At 41.8% G+C, this 14,619-nt stretch overlaps 2 protein-coding genes across 25 annotated transcripts in view; both read right to left on the reverse strand.

Moving 5' to 3' along the window:
• Positions 1-724, reverse strand: part of HDAC8 (histone deacetylase 8) — a 213,078-nt gene extending 212,354 nt beyond the window's left edge. For 4 of the 15 annotated variants that reach the window (XM_044379337.3, XM_057312478.1, XM_044379338.3 and 1 more), the window contains exon 1: positions 233-723. In XM_044379337.3, coding sequence (XP_044235272.1) covers positions 233-457 — 225 coding nt within the window. In that variant the 5' untranslated portion in view covers positions 458-723. Of the gene's footprint in view, positions 1-232 lie in introns of all 15 variants that reach the window. The other 11 variants (XM_048213399.2, XM_044379336.3, XM_057312487.1 and 8 more) reach the window with 5 other exon arrangements.
• Positions 725-5,397: 4,673 nt separating this feature from the next.
• Positions 5,398-14,619, reverse strand: part of PHKA1 (phosphorylase kinase regulatory subunit alpha 1) — a 143,902-nt gene continuing 134,680 nt past the window's right edge. For 6 of the 10 annotated variants that reach the window (XM_026485755.4, XM_026485760.4, XM_057312502.1 and 3 more), the window contains 4 exons: positions 13,551-13,721; positions 11,381-11,434; positions 9,495-9,695; positions 5,398-8,066 (listed from right to left, as the gene is read on the reverse strand). In XM_026485755.4, coding sequence (XP_026341540.1) covers positions 7,893-8,066; positions 9,495-9,695; positions 11,381-11,434; positions 13,551-13,721 — 600 coding nt within the window. In that variant the 3' untranslated portion in view covers positions 5,398-7,892. Of the gene's footprint in view, positions 8,067-9,494; positions 9,696-11,380; positions 11,435-12,184; positions 12,299-13,550; positions 13,722-14,619 lie in introns of those variants that run through there. The other 4 variants (XM_048213381.2, XM_026485757.4, XM_048213380.2 and 1 more) reach the window with 2 other exon arrangements.

A 14,619-nucleotide genomic window follows, 5' to 3' on the forward strand; every position in this document is an offset into this window, starting at 1 on the left:
CATCCCCTCCCCCGCACCCCTACCCTCTCCGGGTGCCTTGGACGCCCCGCAGATAAATGCTGCGCTTTCAGAAACTGCAAGGAAACACTTCCTCCATCACCTGGTGCAGCCGCCTAAATTTCTGGGGAGGATTTCCCCCATCCCAATCCTCTCCCCTTCCTCGTGCCCTCTGGTCCACCGGCCCCCACCCCCACTCCAAAAGCCCACGGTCTTTTCTCCCCACCTCTCTTACCCGTTTGGGGACTTTGGCCAGGGAGTCGCACATGCTGACATACTCGGGACTGTAGATGTAAACTGGAGGCAGCGACTGCCCACTGTCCGCCGGTTCCTCCGGCTCCTCCATCTTCCAGTTGCAGCCGTTCCGGAGCCACCGTCTGGATCCGGCTTTTTTCGGACTCAACCCGGGCTCCGGTTCCTGCTCCTCTGAACGGCCGCAGCGGTGCTCCCTGGTCAACATTCCCTCCTATTCGCGCTATCGCCAGAGACACTGTCCCAGCTCCCCATCCAACTGAAGGAATGCATGGGCTTTCCCAGGCCAGAACCTCTTCATTTAGTGACCACGGCTCAAAAACGGGAGGTCGGCAAATATAAAAGCCCAAATAGCTGCCAATTGGGATCAATATTTTATGGCACAAATAAGCACGGTCAAAACTAACCATCCTTGTTGCCCTACGGGGCCATTTGAGATGAGGTCAGACCAGCTTTAGAGCATGCTGGGAGATGTAGTTTTGAGGGGTTCGGGTAGCGGAAGAGCCGGGGCTAATTACTAAAATAGCCGCGAATCTGAGTTTTAGCGCTTAAAAAAAAAAAAAAAAGCAGCCTCAACTCTTTATGAATCGTTTCAATCTGTAAATACAGCCATATAAATATTTAAAAATAGACACAATGTGGCCGCCAAGAGCCCAGCACCACCCAGCTACATTAGGCTTTTTTTTTTTTTTTTGGTGGGGGACTAATTAATGGTGTAAAGGGTTTGAAAAGTTTGCACAGTAAATTCTGTACCGCAACTTTAGTTTATTCCGTTTAATCATTAACAATCCATGTCCATGCAAGAGTTAACAATCTCAATAATTTACTCTGGCAAAGTCGATAGCACTTTCCTAAGAGGCTGGCTGGTACTCTGGAAATTGCTTTGTAGATTCCAATCAAGCAATGATATCAAATTACTCTTTGAAAATTCATGTGGAGTAAGGGGGTAAGCAGATACTTTCAGTGATGTTTGGAAACAGCAGCTCCCCTTCCCTCCCTTCCTTTTGCTTCTGTAACTATACAAGGGTTACTGGCATATTTTAGGTTTAGTGGGAGGGTCTACATTAAACAATATCCTGAAGCAGTTTTAGAATTAGCATCAGTATTTCCGGGTTTCTGGCAGCCCCTATGATACGATGCAAACTGGCCAATGCCCAAGCCTCCACCGCTCACATCAACCTGAAGTGACCTACGAACACCCCTCAGACAATTCCAATATCCTTACCTCCTTTAACATCTAGCTTGCCTTTTTGACTCTAAACATTTATTGAGCATTGTGATATGCACTGGGATATTTTATCTCATTTCATCTTTGCAAAAGTCCTATGAAGGATGTTGTGATATGCCCATTTTACAGAGTTACTTTAGAGACAGCAAATAACCATTCAACGTTATACACTTACTAAGCAGAAAAGCAGGAATTCAAAACCGGATCTGCCTGACACTGAAGCCTTTGAACATTCCCTTTACTAAGAAAACTTCATTCCTCCAGGATGACGTGTTCAATCTAACTTTGCTCAACCCTCCATTTAGTATTCCCTGAATACTTAGCATTCTGGAAATATTCTCCCCCTGTGATGTGTTTTTAACTAGAATGTAAGCCCTTATGCTTCTTGTGTATCTTCCCATAGCAACTAGTTCAAAATTCTGTGATCATTCAGTCATTCATCAAACATTTATCTGACATCAACTAAATGTACACTATGGCTAAGGATTCAGTTCTCAAGATGAATTACAATCTGATCTCTGCTCCCAGGGAGTTTGCATTCTTGTAGAGATGAGACAAATACATAAGAAACTGTATGCGATGCAACAGAGTCAGATAATGAATGCAGGATGCTTAGATTACTTAATAAATAAAAATTAGGTGTTTATTAAATGGCAACTAGGATTCCTATTCGGTGGCATTTGAGATGGTATTAGTGCATGGACAGGATTTTACTTGGTGGGGATGAGGTAGCCAGGGGAGGGCACGCTGACTAGAATCCACAGCATAATCAAAAACAAAAAGGAGACCATTTCTAGTCGACTTTAGCTAAAGGGACTGGATCATGAAGGGTTTTGAATGCCAGACTAAAGAGAACAGACTTCACCGTGTGGAAGAAGAGGAGACATTTAAACAGAAATCTAAAACAAAACAAAAACAAAAACCATATATATATATATATATATATATATATATATATATATATATATATATTTCTATGGCAAAACAAAACGAAAACAAAAAACATATATATATATATATATATTTCTATGGCACTGGCAGGTAGGAAAGATCAGCTATTGAAAGACTAGAGGCAGTCAGAGTGTTGAAATGGTCCACATAAAAAGTAATGATGGTTCAAACTAGGGTGGGCCATGGGAACAGAGAAGCTGCTAGCCCCATCCTGGATTGTCATCTCTCACCCAGACTTCCTGTAATATCGAATAGGTTTCTGCTTGTACTCCTGCAGAACTACAATCCCATCTTTTTGCAGCCACCAGAATGAACTTGGAAAAAAAAAGTAAATCACGTCATGTCACTTTTTAAAGCCTCCCCTACTTCCACGGTGAGAATCGTTTGAGCTAGGAAGAAGAATGTAACTTTTGGGAATGTCTGTTTGCGGAGGTTAGGATGAGAAAAAGGTGCCAGAAAGGAGACAAAAAAAGAAATAGTTGGGTAAGAACATGTGTAGTACAGTTGCACGGAAATCGAGGGATGATGCGGGTTACAAGAAGGGAGAGGTAGTAACAATGTCATTGCCATTAGGAGCTCACCGATGTTTTATAAAAAACCAAACCAAACGAAACCAAAACAAAAACACCACAAGGCCGGGGAGGAAGCCAGATTGCAGGGGGTTAAGGAGTGAAGCCAACACTGTCGAGTGCAGCTTTCTCTTTGAAGAAATGTAATTGTGGAAGAAAGGAGTTTGTGTATCAGGGGATGTAGAGCTCATGAATGATTGTTTTTGGGATAAGAGAAATGCACACATTTACAGACAGAGGGGAAGGAGTCTGTGGGGCTGTAGGAGTTGACTGAAAGGTGAGATCATGACAGGTTGGCAATATAAAGAAGAAATGAGATTTGTCCTGGGCCTTCAATGGATAGGCAGTGAAAGGAAGAGGGCAGGTTACAGGCCAGCCAAATGACGCCCTAAAATCTGGACCGAAATAAGATGACATGAAAATGGCTTGTTCCATGGGTTCTCTCAGATCTAGTAATAGGTAGCTCAACACTTCGACACACTTCTAAACTGGAAACAGTATCCTCATTTGGCACACAATGTGGCAAGATGATTCAAGTACAGAGAAAGATAAATTGTTGCCACGAGGCCCTGAAGTTGGCAGCATATTCCTGCAGCAAATCTCACAGGGTGGCTGGACCCTTGTTCATGAGTAAGACGGAGCACAAGCCATGCCACAGGTCCCTAACCTCGATTTTCCACATGCTTAATCCCCATATGGTCCTTATATTGGGAAGAAAACCCTTCCCAAAGCACTGGATTTGCAGGTGGAGGACTTAAATTTCAAAGGAAGGAGGCTGAATTTTGGCTCTAAAGTTTACTGCTGTGGTGACCCTGGGTAAATTCCCTGACTCACTTTCTTCAACCATTATTGCTGAAGGTGGTTTCTGAACCAGCAAGGTTAGGTTGGGCTATGCCACTTCTTTTGGTGATCTCTGCTGTCTTCACTTGCGGGCGGAAACAGGCCGAAGGGGAAGCAAACACATTAAAAAGGCACTACTCCTCTGGCTACTTTCTTTGTGCATTTCTACCCATTGCCCACCGCCTCATAGAATCTGCCCCCTGATGCCTCAACTGTACTTAGCAGACGGACCCTTGTTCTAATGTCTTTTCCTTGGAGAGTGTCATTGTTAAGAATGTGAACTCTAGAGTCAGACTGCTTGGGTTCAAATCCCAGTTCTACCACTTATGAGCTGTTTGATCTTGAACAATTTGCTTAAATGCTCAGCACCTCAGTTCCATCATCTGTAAGATGGGGATGACAACAGTCTCTAATCTCACATGGTAATTGTGAAGATAGAGTAAGATGGTTCATGCCAGCTGCCTTATAACAATGTCTGGCGTTTGGTAAGCACTCAAATATTGCTTATTATCTAAGAGCTATTATGCCAAATATTCCTTAATTTTGGTGAAAGTCTCCCTTCACTGTTTCCTTTCCCCCATACCACTACTGCAAGAGTATTGCTCGTGGTTTGAGAATAGGTCCTTGGCTTTTAGGCCTCGCCTTAAAAGAAACCAGACTTCTGCTAAATATAGGGCAACCATATCGTCCAAACTGGGACACTTTTGAGTGTGACAGAGAGTGCTATTAATAATTATGCCAGGACAACAGGCATAAATGGAGACTGTCCTGGGCAAACTAAGACCTAAGGTCACTCAAGTTTAATAGGAAATGAAGACTAAATGTGGACAACGCTGTATTTATCTCCACCGCGTTAGCGTAGGTATTAGGTATTTGGTTAAGTAGAGGTTTTTGTGAGTTGTGGCTAAGAACAACAACTTTTGCCCCATCAGTTGCCTAAAACTCCTACAGTGTAGTAAAACCTAATTAACCAGGATGGGACTGGAGACTGGTTCATCCTTACTGAATAAACCCTCACTTGTCACACAAAGGTTAATAAGTAGTATAAACAAGATTCTGCCAAATATTTATAATACTTAGGGGACCAAATTGTTTTTAAGTATCCTCCAGTGGTACAGAAGCACCATTTGCACACAGTTGTAATTCTGAGTAAAAATCAATCTTATTCATTCACCAGAACAGGTCCCCTATTGCTATGATGAGCTCTGGGTATTATATGTAAGTGGTGAATCATAAATTCTACTCCTGAAACCAATACTGCGCTGTGTGTTAACTAATTTAAATAAAAATTTGGCCAAAAAAAAAAAAAAAGAACAGGTCCCCTAAAGATGTCAATAAGCCCATTTTAATTTAGTAAGCCTAGTTTGAGTGGGTATGTGTTTACAAGATAAAAGTGCATTTCTTTACATGTATTATCTAACATATTATATAATGTATAATATAGAATTTCTATATTAATATTATTCCACTTTGACCCAATTAATGAGCTTTGTTCTGTGCAATTAGAGTATGTAAAATAGAGCCACCAAATAAACTCCAGTCACAAAAACACACATAAAGTTTTGCACACTGGCATCAGACATGATTTAATTGGACATTCCAATTTTTAATTCTATTTTCAAAACATAAGTGCTTAAAAAAAAGGTCCAAAGTGTCTTTTAGTATCATATGCTGAAAATGAACAAAATACAAATCAGGTTTTCCAAAAAGTTGCTTTAAATGTGAAGTAGCGCTGTGCGGAGAGCATAGTGATAGACAACTTAGTGAACCCCAGGGAATGGCAGCCATCAGTGTTTGTTCAGGCAACTTAGCTTAGCGTGAGAGAGAGTGGCGGTTTTCCCCAGTGCCACTCCAGACGTACTTCCTGTGGTTGGGGTACGCTTGCAGCCAGTGAAAAGAACAAGAGTTTCAGAACGGGTTGTGAATTATCTTTATCAGTGCCCAGAAAATCACATGATCTGAAAGCTACTTACTGTGTGTTTCCATTTGCTCTAAGAGACATACTGAAAAGGTCGGCTGTCCTCTTTCATTTCCACTACCTGTTTTCTATCACCCTACTGTGCTCACTTATCCATGTACTCAAAAGACTGTCACTGGTTCTGTGAGAACTGTTCAGAGAGCTCCCCATCCCCATTCTTGGGAGAAAAATCTGAAAAATCTGAGAGAAAGGAAAGGACTGAAGTGGGGAGTTACCTGAGTGCAAACAGGGAAGTTAGTAGAGTCTTTACACATAAATAAGGGGAGGAGAGTGCTACGGACTGAATATTTGTTTCCCACCAAAATTCCTACCTTGAAGTCTTAATCCCCAATGTGATGGTATTTAGAGGTGGGGGTCTTTGGAAGGTAATCAGGATTAGATGAAGTCATCAGGGAAGAGTTCCCATGACAAAATTAGTGCCCTTATTAAGAAGGAGAAGAGAGTGCCCGCCTTCCCCCTTTCTCTGCCATGTGAAGACACAGCAGGAAGGCGGCCATTTGCAAACCAGGAAGACGGTCCTCACCAGACACTGAATCTGCTGGCACCTCGGTCTTGGACCTCTCATCCTCCAGAAATGTGAAAAATAAAGGTGTGTGGTCTAAGCCACCCAGTCGATAGTCTTTTGTTACAGCAGCCTGAACTAAGGCAGAAAGTTAGGAGAAACATTCTTCAAACAAGGTTACCTAAACATGGGACTAGGGAAAAGGACTCAAGGATTCTTCCATTACCCTTGGTGTGGGAGCCTGGGGGCTGCGGTCACCACCATCCACATAACAAACACATATTTACATAGTCTGCCAAATGTAGATACAGACAGATATACAGACACATTGAAACTACTTACATTCAGAAAAATTGCCATGTATGCTTAGACATGCACCCAAATGCAGGCATTTACAAGAAACAGAGAGATGCCCACAGATATCAAAATACACATTGCTATGAACACTAGAATCAGGGAGTGAAAATGCAAGTGAGGAGTTTAAGAACAGGGGGGAGGGCAGGAAGTTGCTGGTGGGTGGGAACTGGATGCTGGAGAAAGTGAGTAGGCCCGTGAGACAGAGACAGGTAAGGACCACCAAGGAAGGCTTGCTTGGTAAGGCAGCTTGCTTGGTAAGGACTGCTGGATTCCTCTTTGCCAAAGACAAGAGACTTCAATTGCCATGTGTGCTGTGTGTCAGCCCACTCTTCAGAGGCCAAAGTTGGTACACAAGGCTCTCTTCAGGGCACTAACCTACCTCTGATTCCCTCTCTGCTCCCCAGGTGTAAGACACCACACAGGCATCTTTCTTCTCCCCCTCCTTTTGGGAACTGGGCTCCTGGCTCCTGGGTTATTCTGCATTTTCTGCTACAAATACACCTCTGAGTACCAGCCATCTTCATACAATGTGATTTCGGTTATTAATATAGAAATCCTCAAATATAGACACTGTACTTGCATTTTTTGATATTTCCCCAAAGGGAGAGTAGCAATTACGTATGCAGATACAGAGAAGGCAAAAACAGGATGACAGTTCTATACAGAAAGGAGTTCATCACTCAGTGGGAGGCAACATGTGAGTAAAGAAGGAAACCATGAGCTGGTACTCTCTTTTCCCCAGAAAAGGCACTTAGAATAGGTATTTCCAAGTTATGGCAGTATAAAAATCCAGCAATTTAGGGTTTACCCACTTGAAAGAATGTCCCAAAGCATCCACCACTCGTTCACACAATGAAACTACATGAGAAAAAACAAATTTTAGTAGTAAGTTATTATTAACACCTGCTCTCCAAACAGGAGTTAGAAAACTAAGTCTGTAACAGATCTAGAGATAAAAACACATGCAAACTCTCAGGAACCGTGAAAGAATTAGGGCCTACGATGAAGTGCCGGGAGTGGGGGGGAGCATATTCCCCCCAGGCCAGGGTTCACTTCTAAAGCGATTCTTCTGTTGGAAAAGGTTGCTCCTCTTGGGTGGGATGGGATGGAAAGGGGCGGGGGAGGAGTGATCAGGCCAACGCGTTTCAGTCTCATGCACAATCAACCGAGGCAGGAACCAGCTGTCAAAAGGCTCCCAGCAGCCAGGGCCCAAAGGCCTCACTGCATGGCGCAGATGCTGTGGGGCAGGAACTCCTGCACGTAGGTGGCAGCTGCCTTGGAGAGGTAGGTCATGGTGCCAAACCTGCCACTGGGTGCACTGTCATACAGAAGAGTACAGATGCCAGACGCAGGATCCTTGGCCAACATGGTGTCATCTGCACCGAGGGTTTTCTGTTTGGTTTTTAAGGGTGGGAGAACACAGGGGAAAGGCAAGATTACTAATCCCACTGATTAAAGTCCTGGTTAGGATAACTCAGAGCCTCCTCCCCATCGCCAACTAGTTGGGTCCTAGGCTGTTTAGGTAGGAGGGGATCAGAGTTCGGCACAAAATGTTGAATATGAATTTCTGTACGTGTATTTTCCACTAGATCGCCCAATCCTATGGCATTATTTGTAAAGTATTGATTGCTTAGAATTTTTGAAAGTGAAAGATAACAGTTAATTAAATGAGTTGCATCTGTTAAGAATCAAACGCTAATACCGACAAATCACCCCAGAGGGAGTTTGGTCCACATCTTTCTAGGACCACTGATTTCAGCACGTATTGGTTTTATCTCGCATTTGATCATGATTTCTTTCTAAGCCAACTTAATTCAAATAGACTGTAAGCTTTCCAAGCTAGAGGCTATGCCTAAAAGGGACCATGTTTTGGGATACATGGACTAACAGCAATCCAGAATATTTAAGATTAGGACTGTCCTGGAAAATCAAAATAATTGTGATTTCTTTTGCATTCCCCCACAGTGCCTAATAGGATGAAACGCCTATTACGTATTTTGGAGATTTTCCTATTGACAACAGTGTACGCCCTTCACCTCAGTATTCCTACTCTTCATCTAGGAAACATTTGGAAAGCTTTCAAGAAATAGTTTGCATTTCTTAAATGCGGTTAATTTCCTGGAAGAAGATACATGGAGAAAGATTTTTTAAATGCAGAATTAAAAGTTTCACTTTAGTATTTTCCTATAGGTAAGTAGCAAACGCAAAACCCAAACCAAACCAAGGCAAAAATCAGACCTTCTCTTTTCCTTGGTAGTCTAGAAAGGATATGCTATCCAATAGTCTTTTATCAAGTCCTTCTTTTTTTTTTTTTTTTAAAGATTTTATTTATTTATGTGACAGAGAGACAGCCAGCGAGAGAGGGAACACAGCAGGGGGAGTGGGAGAGGAAGAAGCAGGCTCATAGCAGAGGAGCCCGATGTGGGACTCGATCCCGGTACGCCGGGATCACGCCCTGAGCCGAAGGCAGACGCTTTAACGACTGCGCTACCCAGGCGCCCCTATCAAGTCCTTCTTGCTACAGAAATTCATGTGATAAGAAGAATGAAATATGATGAAAAGCATAAAAGCCTCCTGAGTTCCAGGCAACTTTACCATCTAATACCATCGCCAAATACTTGGTGAAAGACAGAGGTCTCTCACTGCCTACTTCTTTTGCCATCAGCGCTCAGAGCCACTCACTACAAAGGGGGCCCAGAAAAGAGCTAAGAGGAAGAGGGCACAAGAGAGTGACCGTGGCTTCATGAAGCGCTCTGAATGCAGTCAGGTTCATGTCAGATATTCCCCTTTGAGAAAACAACAGGATTGCCATTTGCCTACCTGTTCTTGAAGGAACAAGTCATTAGCAATATGCACTATTTTTTCCACGGCAATGATGCTTCCTATGCTATGAATTTCAATATCTGCCATCATGGTGAGGACAAGGATGGCTTCAACCAGGAGCTGGCGGTACTCGGGCTGAGGTACACGATTCAGGACAGACTCCACATGAACAGAGAATTTAATCTCGCCCGGAGTCATCTGTGACAGAGAAAAAGAAAATTATTTCCTCGGAGCCCATCATCCGGGAGGCATCACTCACCTATTCTGAAAGGCAGTAAAAGCAGTAAAAGCAGTGTAGCAAGAGCTGCTCAGTCTCCTTCAAAGCACCTGAGTGAGTACACTGGCTCAATCTTTTTGGAAGGCAATCTGGCAATGCATAACAAGACTCATAAAAGTGTCAGTGCCCTCTAACCCACAATCCTATTTCTGAGATTTTGTCCTTAGTTAATAATTCAAGAGAGGAAAAAAAGCCCCATGTGCAAGAGTGTTTATAGCAGCATTAGTCACAAGTGTAAAACTAAAAGTAATCTAAACACAGGAATGGTTGTGTAAATAACGGCACATCATGGTACAGCAACTTCGTGAGTTTTTACAGAGTCATTTAAGAGAATAAATATGATGAGTGTGCATAAAAGAAAAATCTAAGTGGAATTTAAAATTGTATTTACATGATAACTAGAATTATGTAAAACATTTATATACTGTTAGATTAAAATGGGCAGGAAGAAATAAAAAGTTCTTTTAGGGTGAAGGGGATTGAGAAATAAGTTTTGGTAAAACTGTGTTGAATATATACTTTATGGTAGCACTGGAGATTTGGACTTTAAAGACCAGGGTTCAGGTCCTGTCTTCGTCGGTTACTAGTTCTATGACCTTGAACAATTTGTTTCCCTAAATTTGTCTCCTTATCTGTAAATCGGGAACTCCCACCCCTTCCTTGGCTGTCTCACATACCTGTGTTGAAGATCAAAGTAAAGAATGTGTGAAGGTATTTTGAAGACTCATAAAGGTACCATTCAGGTATGTATTGTTATTAATTATACTAACATTTCAATCTTGCTTAAAAGCAGAAAAAGGATAAATAGAGGACACAGTGTTCTTTATATTAGAGAAGACGCCTCTACGCAAGAGTGAAGCCCTGAATCATAGCAGTAGTTTTCTGCCCCGGCCTCTCCAGCCATTATCTGCAACAACTCCAGTGGTTTTGAGAATTTTCCACTATCCAATATTCCTATGCCGAATTTGCTAATTCTAGTTCTTTTGTTGGTTTTGTATAAAGGCGATTCTTTATCATTTCTATGTGATTGGGCAAGAAGGGAAATATAAAGGCACCCGATAATATATATGTGTGGTTCATGGCAATGTTTTCCAACCATGGTTATATATCAGGCTCATTCTAAGGATTTTTTTTTTTTTAAGTACAGATGCTCAGGCCCCATCCCTGGAAATTTTAATCCTCTAAATTGGAGATGGGAGCTTAGGTTGCTGTGACATATAGTTCGAGCTGAGGACCACTTGTTCCTCATCTAAAAGTCTACAAGCATCCTACTAGAGAAAGGTGGGGATGAGAAGGATGGGGACATGACAGGTCATCCATTCTTAGCTCTCTATCTTGTCTGCCCTCTTCGACTCTGGCCACATGCACATAAACCAGCCTAATTTAGTCAACCACTAAATGAGGCTGTCCTTATATAATTAATATAATACATAATTACTCTCTCACCTCCCCATTCTGTTTTTAAAAACGTTCTCGCTTTTCTTCAAATGCACTCCATGTCTAGCTGGTTTGGAGTCAGAGAACCATTATTTTAACAAATGATCCCTGAAATACTTTAGCTACACAAACTCTCAATCACATAAACGTGAAAGGCACAGAATCTCACCTCTCTAGTGGTTGAAGAAGGAAGCACAAAACCTTCCACAGAGAGTCCGTGACACTGCAAAACAGCAAAAACATGTTGTCACCAAGGATATGCTGACAACTGGGGGCCTGTAAGGAGACACTTAGTATTTCTGAGTGTGCTCCACCGGGTAGATGCTGAGTAATCGCAGGCCAGTGAAAGGCCCTGCAGCCCAAGTATCCTTGCCAAGGGGTTGTGATTACTATGTGGCAAGAAGTAGGGCTGGACTACAGGACATGCAAGACTTACCCTCTAGTTAAAGGAGTGGAAGGGACAGAGGTCTACCTTCTGGGAGAGACTAGCCCCAACGATTCAGAGACTACCCAAGAGGATATCATGCTAGGTCCCAGACCCATCACAAATTGGCTTTCAGAAAGATTTCTGGCTGAAGAAAACAAAATCTGCATTTGCAGACATGTCTAATTACTGCATTTTCTAGTGAAGTGTCCCCATCAGCACTCTTGATGCCCTCACCCTGCTGTACTTTTGTCTATAGTACTTGCCATCTTTTAATGTTCTAGACAGTTTACTTATTTATTATGTTTACTATTTATTGCTTGTCTCTCCCTAGCAGAATATAAGTTCCATAAGGACAGAGACTGTTGTCTATTTTGTTCTTTGCTGTATTGCTGTGAGCACCAGGGACACTGCCTAGTGTACAGCGGATGCTCAAGGAACACTACATAAATGGATTTTATCATCTCTCTCGCCACCAACTCAATTATTAAAAAGCAATGGGAATTAATGACTTGCCATTTTAGATGTTAAGTAAATCAAAACAATATCTAGTAAGCCACAGACAAAGATTCCAATCCCACAGGTTTCCTGACTCTGGAATCAGACACTTCCATCCCATGTTCCATATGCCAAATAACAGTCTTTGTACAGAGAATGACCAGCCTGTAAACATAAGTGCAAAGTCATTGTGTTACATTCATACTCTAAAAGGAATGGAATGACAAAGCAGAGGGCATTTGTTTTTCCTCTTACATGAGGATTCCAAGTCCAGGTTTTGATTCTGCCACAAAATAGTCTTCCCAGTCATTTAAATGTTCCTTTTCCTGTAGTCTCAAGGCCTGTGGTTTTGCACCTTTATCATAACACATCTTGGCTTTGCATCATAGCTGCTATTTATGAAGATAACTAGAGATTAAACTCCCTGGTGACAAGAACAGATCCTTCTATGGTATATGGGGTAGAACAGCACTTACTACATGTCTGTGAAATCGAATTGCCATAGCCCAGGCATAGCTGTACAGATAAAATATCTGTCTGTAGAAGGAAGATGGAGGAAAGCAAGTTTTAAGTACTCTTTGAAAAGAAGATTGCCAGAGCTGGTAGTCTGAGGAATCAACTTTTACCTTTCCAAAAGATCACCTGTTTCTGTCCCTAGACGAATATCAGTGTGCTAAGGGGAGAAACATAACTCAAGGTTTTGAAGTCCTGGATGAAATTTTCTTCAGGTCCTTGCCAAGGGCGATGAAGCAGAACGTGGCATGTAAGAGACTATAAAAGAGAGCTATGAACGAGTCCAGTGGACTTCTCAGCCCTCTAAATCTGTCACAATCATAATGGTGTGATGTCCCCTTAAATGTGTTTGGCAAGCTAGGCCTTTGAAAGAAAAACAAAATTTGGTCACGCCAACAGAGTCATTGGACCATTAGCATCTTATGATCTTGCTTTTATTTAGCAGTTTTCATCCAAGAAAAAAATACAAGTAATAACTTCTTACACTAACTCCCCAGATACCACAGTCATTTTACAATAGCGTCAGCACATTGCTACAAATAACATTTCCACTCTACAGTAGCTACAAAAAAAAGTGGGCTCTTTGTTGCCAAATTTGATAAGCAGCAAATGTATCACAATGTCCAGCAATGTTCAGCTATGGCCAAAAGCAGAAAAGTCATGATTTCTGAAGTTCAATTTATAAACAACACCACAGCAACAATAATAGAAAGAGACTAAATCGTAAATAATACCAAAATAACAAATCAGCTTTGTTGATTAGGTCTTCTTCTAGGTTTTATCCATACGTGCATATGACATTTATATAATTGTGGTGATGTCACAGTCATGTCATATCTCGGCCAAGGAGACAGAGGATATCAAGGGGGAAAATAAAGAGATGTCTACAATGTGTTATGCTCACCTTCTGTAAAACTTTCCATACTTTTTGATAAAATCCAACTGGGACTCTGTTCAGTGCTCCATCTAGCCTTCTTCGGCGTTGCCACTGACCTTGACGATTATCTTTAGATGTCTGTCGACCATATGCACTAGGAAAGGACCCACTACTTGAAGCCACAGGTGTGCCAGGTGACTTGGAAGAAGAGGAGAGGAAAGAACATAAAGCAAAAGTCATCTCTGTTCCTCTGATGAAGTACTATAGCATGGTGAATAATAAACACACTGTAGATTTAGAAACCACGTATTAAATGTAACCCCCAAGATAAAGAGGTTACAGTGAAGCTAGTAGACTTACGAGTAGCTAGCAACAATGTAAACTGATATAATCCTTTTAGAAAGCAATCCAGTGATACTTAAAAGGAGCCATAAAAATACCAATCATCTGGGAGGTTCTTAGCTGTCTCTTTCCTTGGTTCTCTCTCTGTTAAACTTCTAGCTGGTCTATGGCTTAGTTTGTTGCTTTCAACACAAGCCTCAATCAAATTAAAATAATTGAAATCAGAAAAAGCATGTTCTCTGTCTACAATTAAATTAAATTAGAAATCAGTAACAGAAGGAAATTTAGGAAATTTGCAAATATGTGGCAATTAGGCAATAAGCCCCTAAATAACTGGTGGCTTAAGAAAGAAATCACAAGGAAAATTAGAAAACTCTGAGATAAATGAAAACACAACATACCAAAACTTAAGGGATGCAGCTAAAACAGTGCTTAAAGAGAAATTTAGGTTATAAATACTTGTATTAAAAAAGAAGGAGGGGCGCCTGGGTGGCTCAGTCGGTTAAGCATCCAACTTTTGATTTTGGCTCAGGACAAGATCTTGGGGTTGTGAGATCAAGCGCCGCATCAGTCTTCGTGCTGGGAGTGGAGCCTGCTTACGATTCTCTCTCTCCCTCTCCCTCTGCCCTTCCCCCTCCCCTGCTCCCCCCACCTTGTACTCTCTCTCTCTCAAAAAAAGATGTTTGTTACTCTTGCTACTTCTGATCAGCATTGTACCAGACGTTCTAGCCAGTGATATTAAGCAAGAAAAGGA

Source organism: Ursus arctos, chromosome X (assembly GCF_023065955.2).
Source record: "Ursus arctos isolate Adak ecotype North America chromosome X, UrsArc2.0, whole genome shotgun sequence".
Classification (NCBI taxonomy): domain Eukaryota; kingdom Metazoa; phylum Chordata; class Mammalia; order Carnivora; family Ursidae; genus Ursus; species Ursus arctos.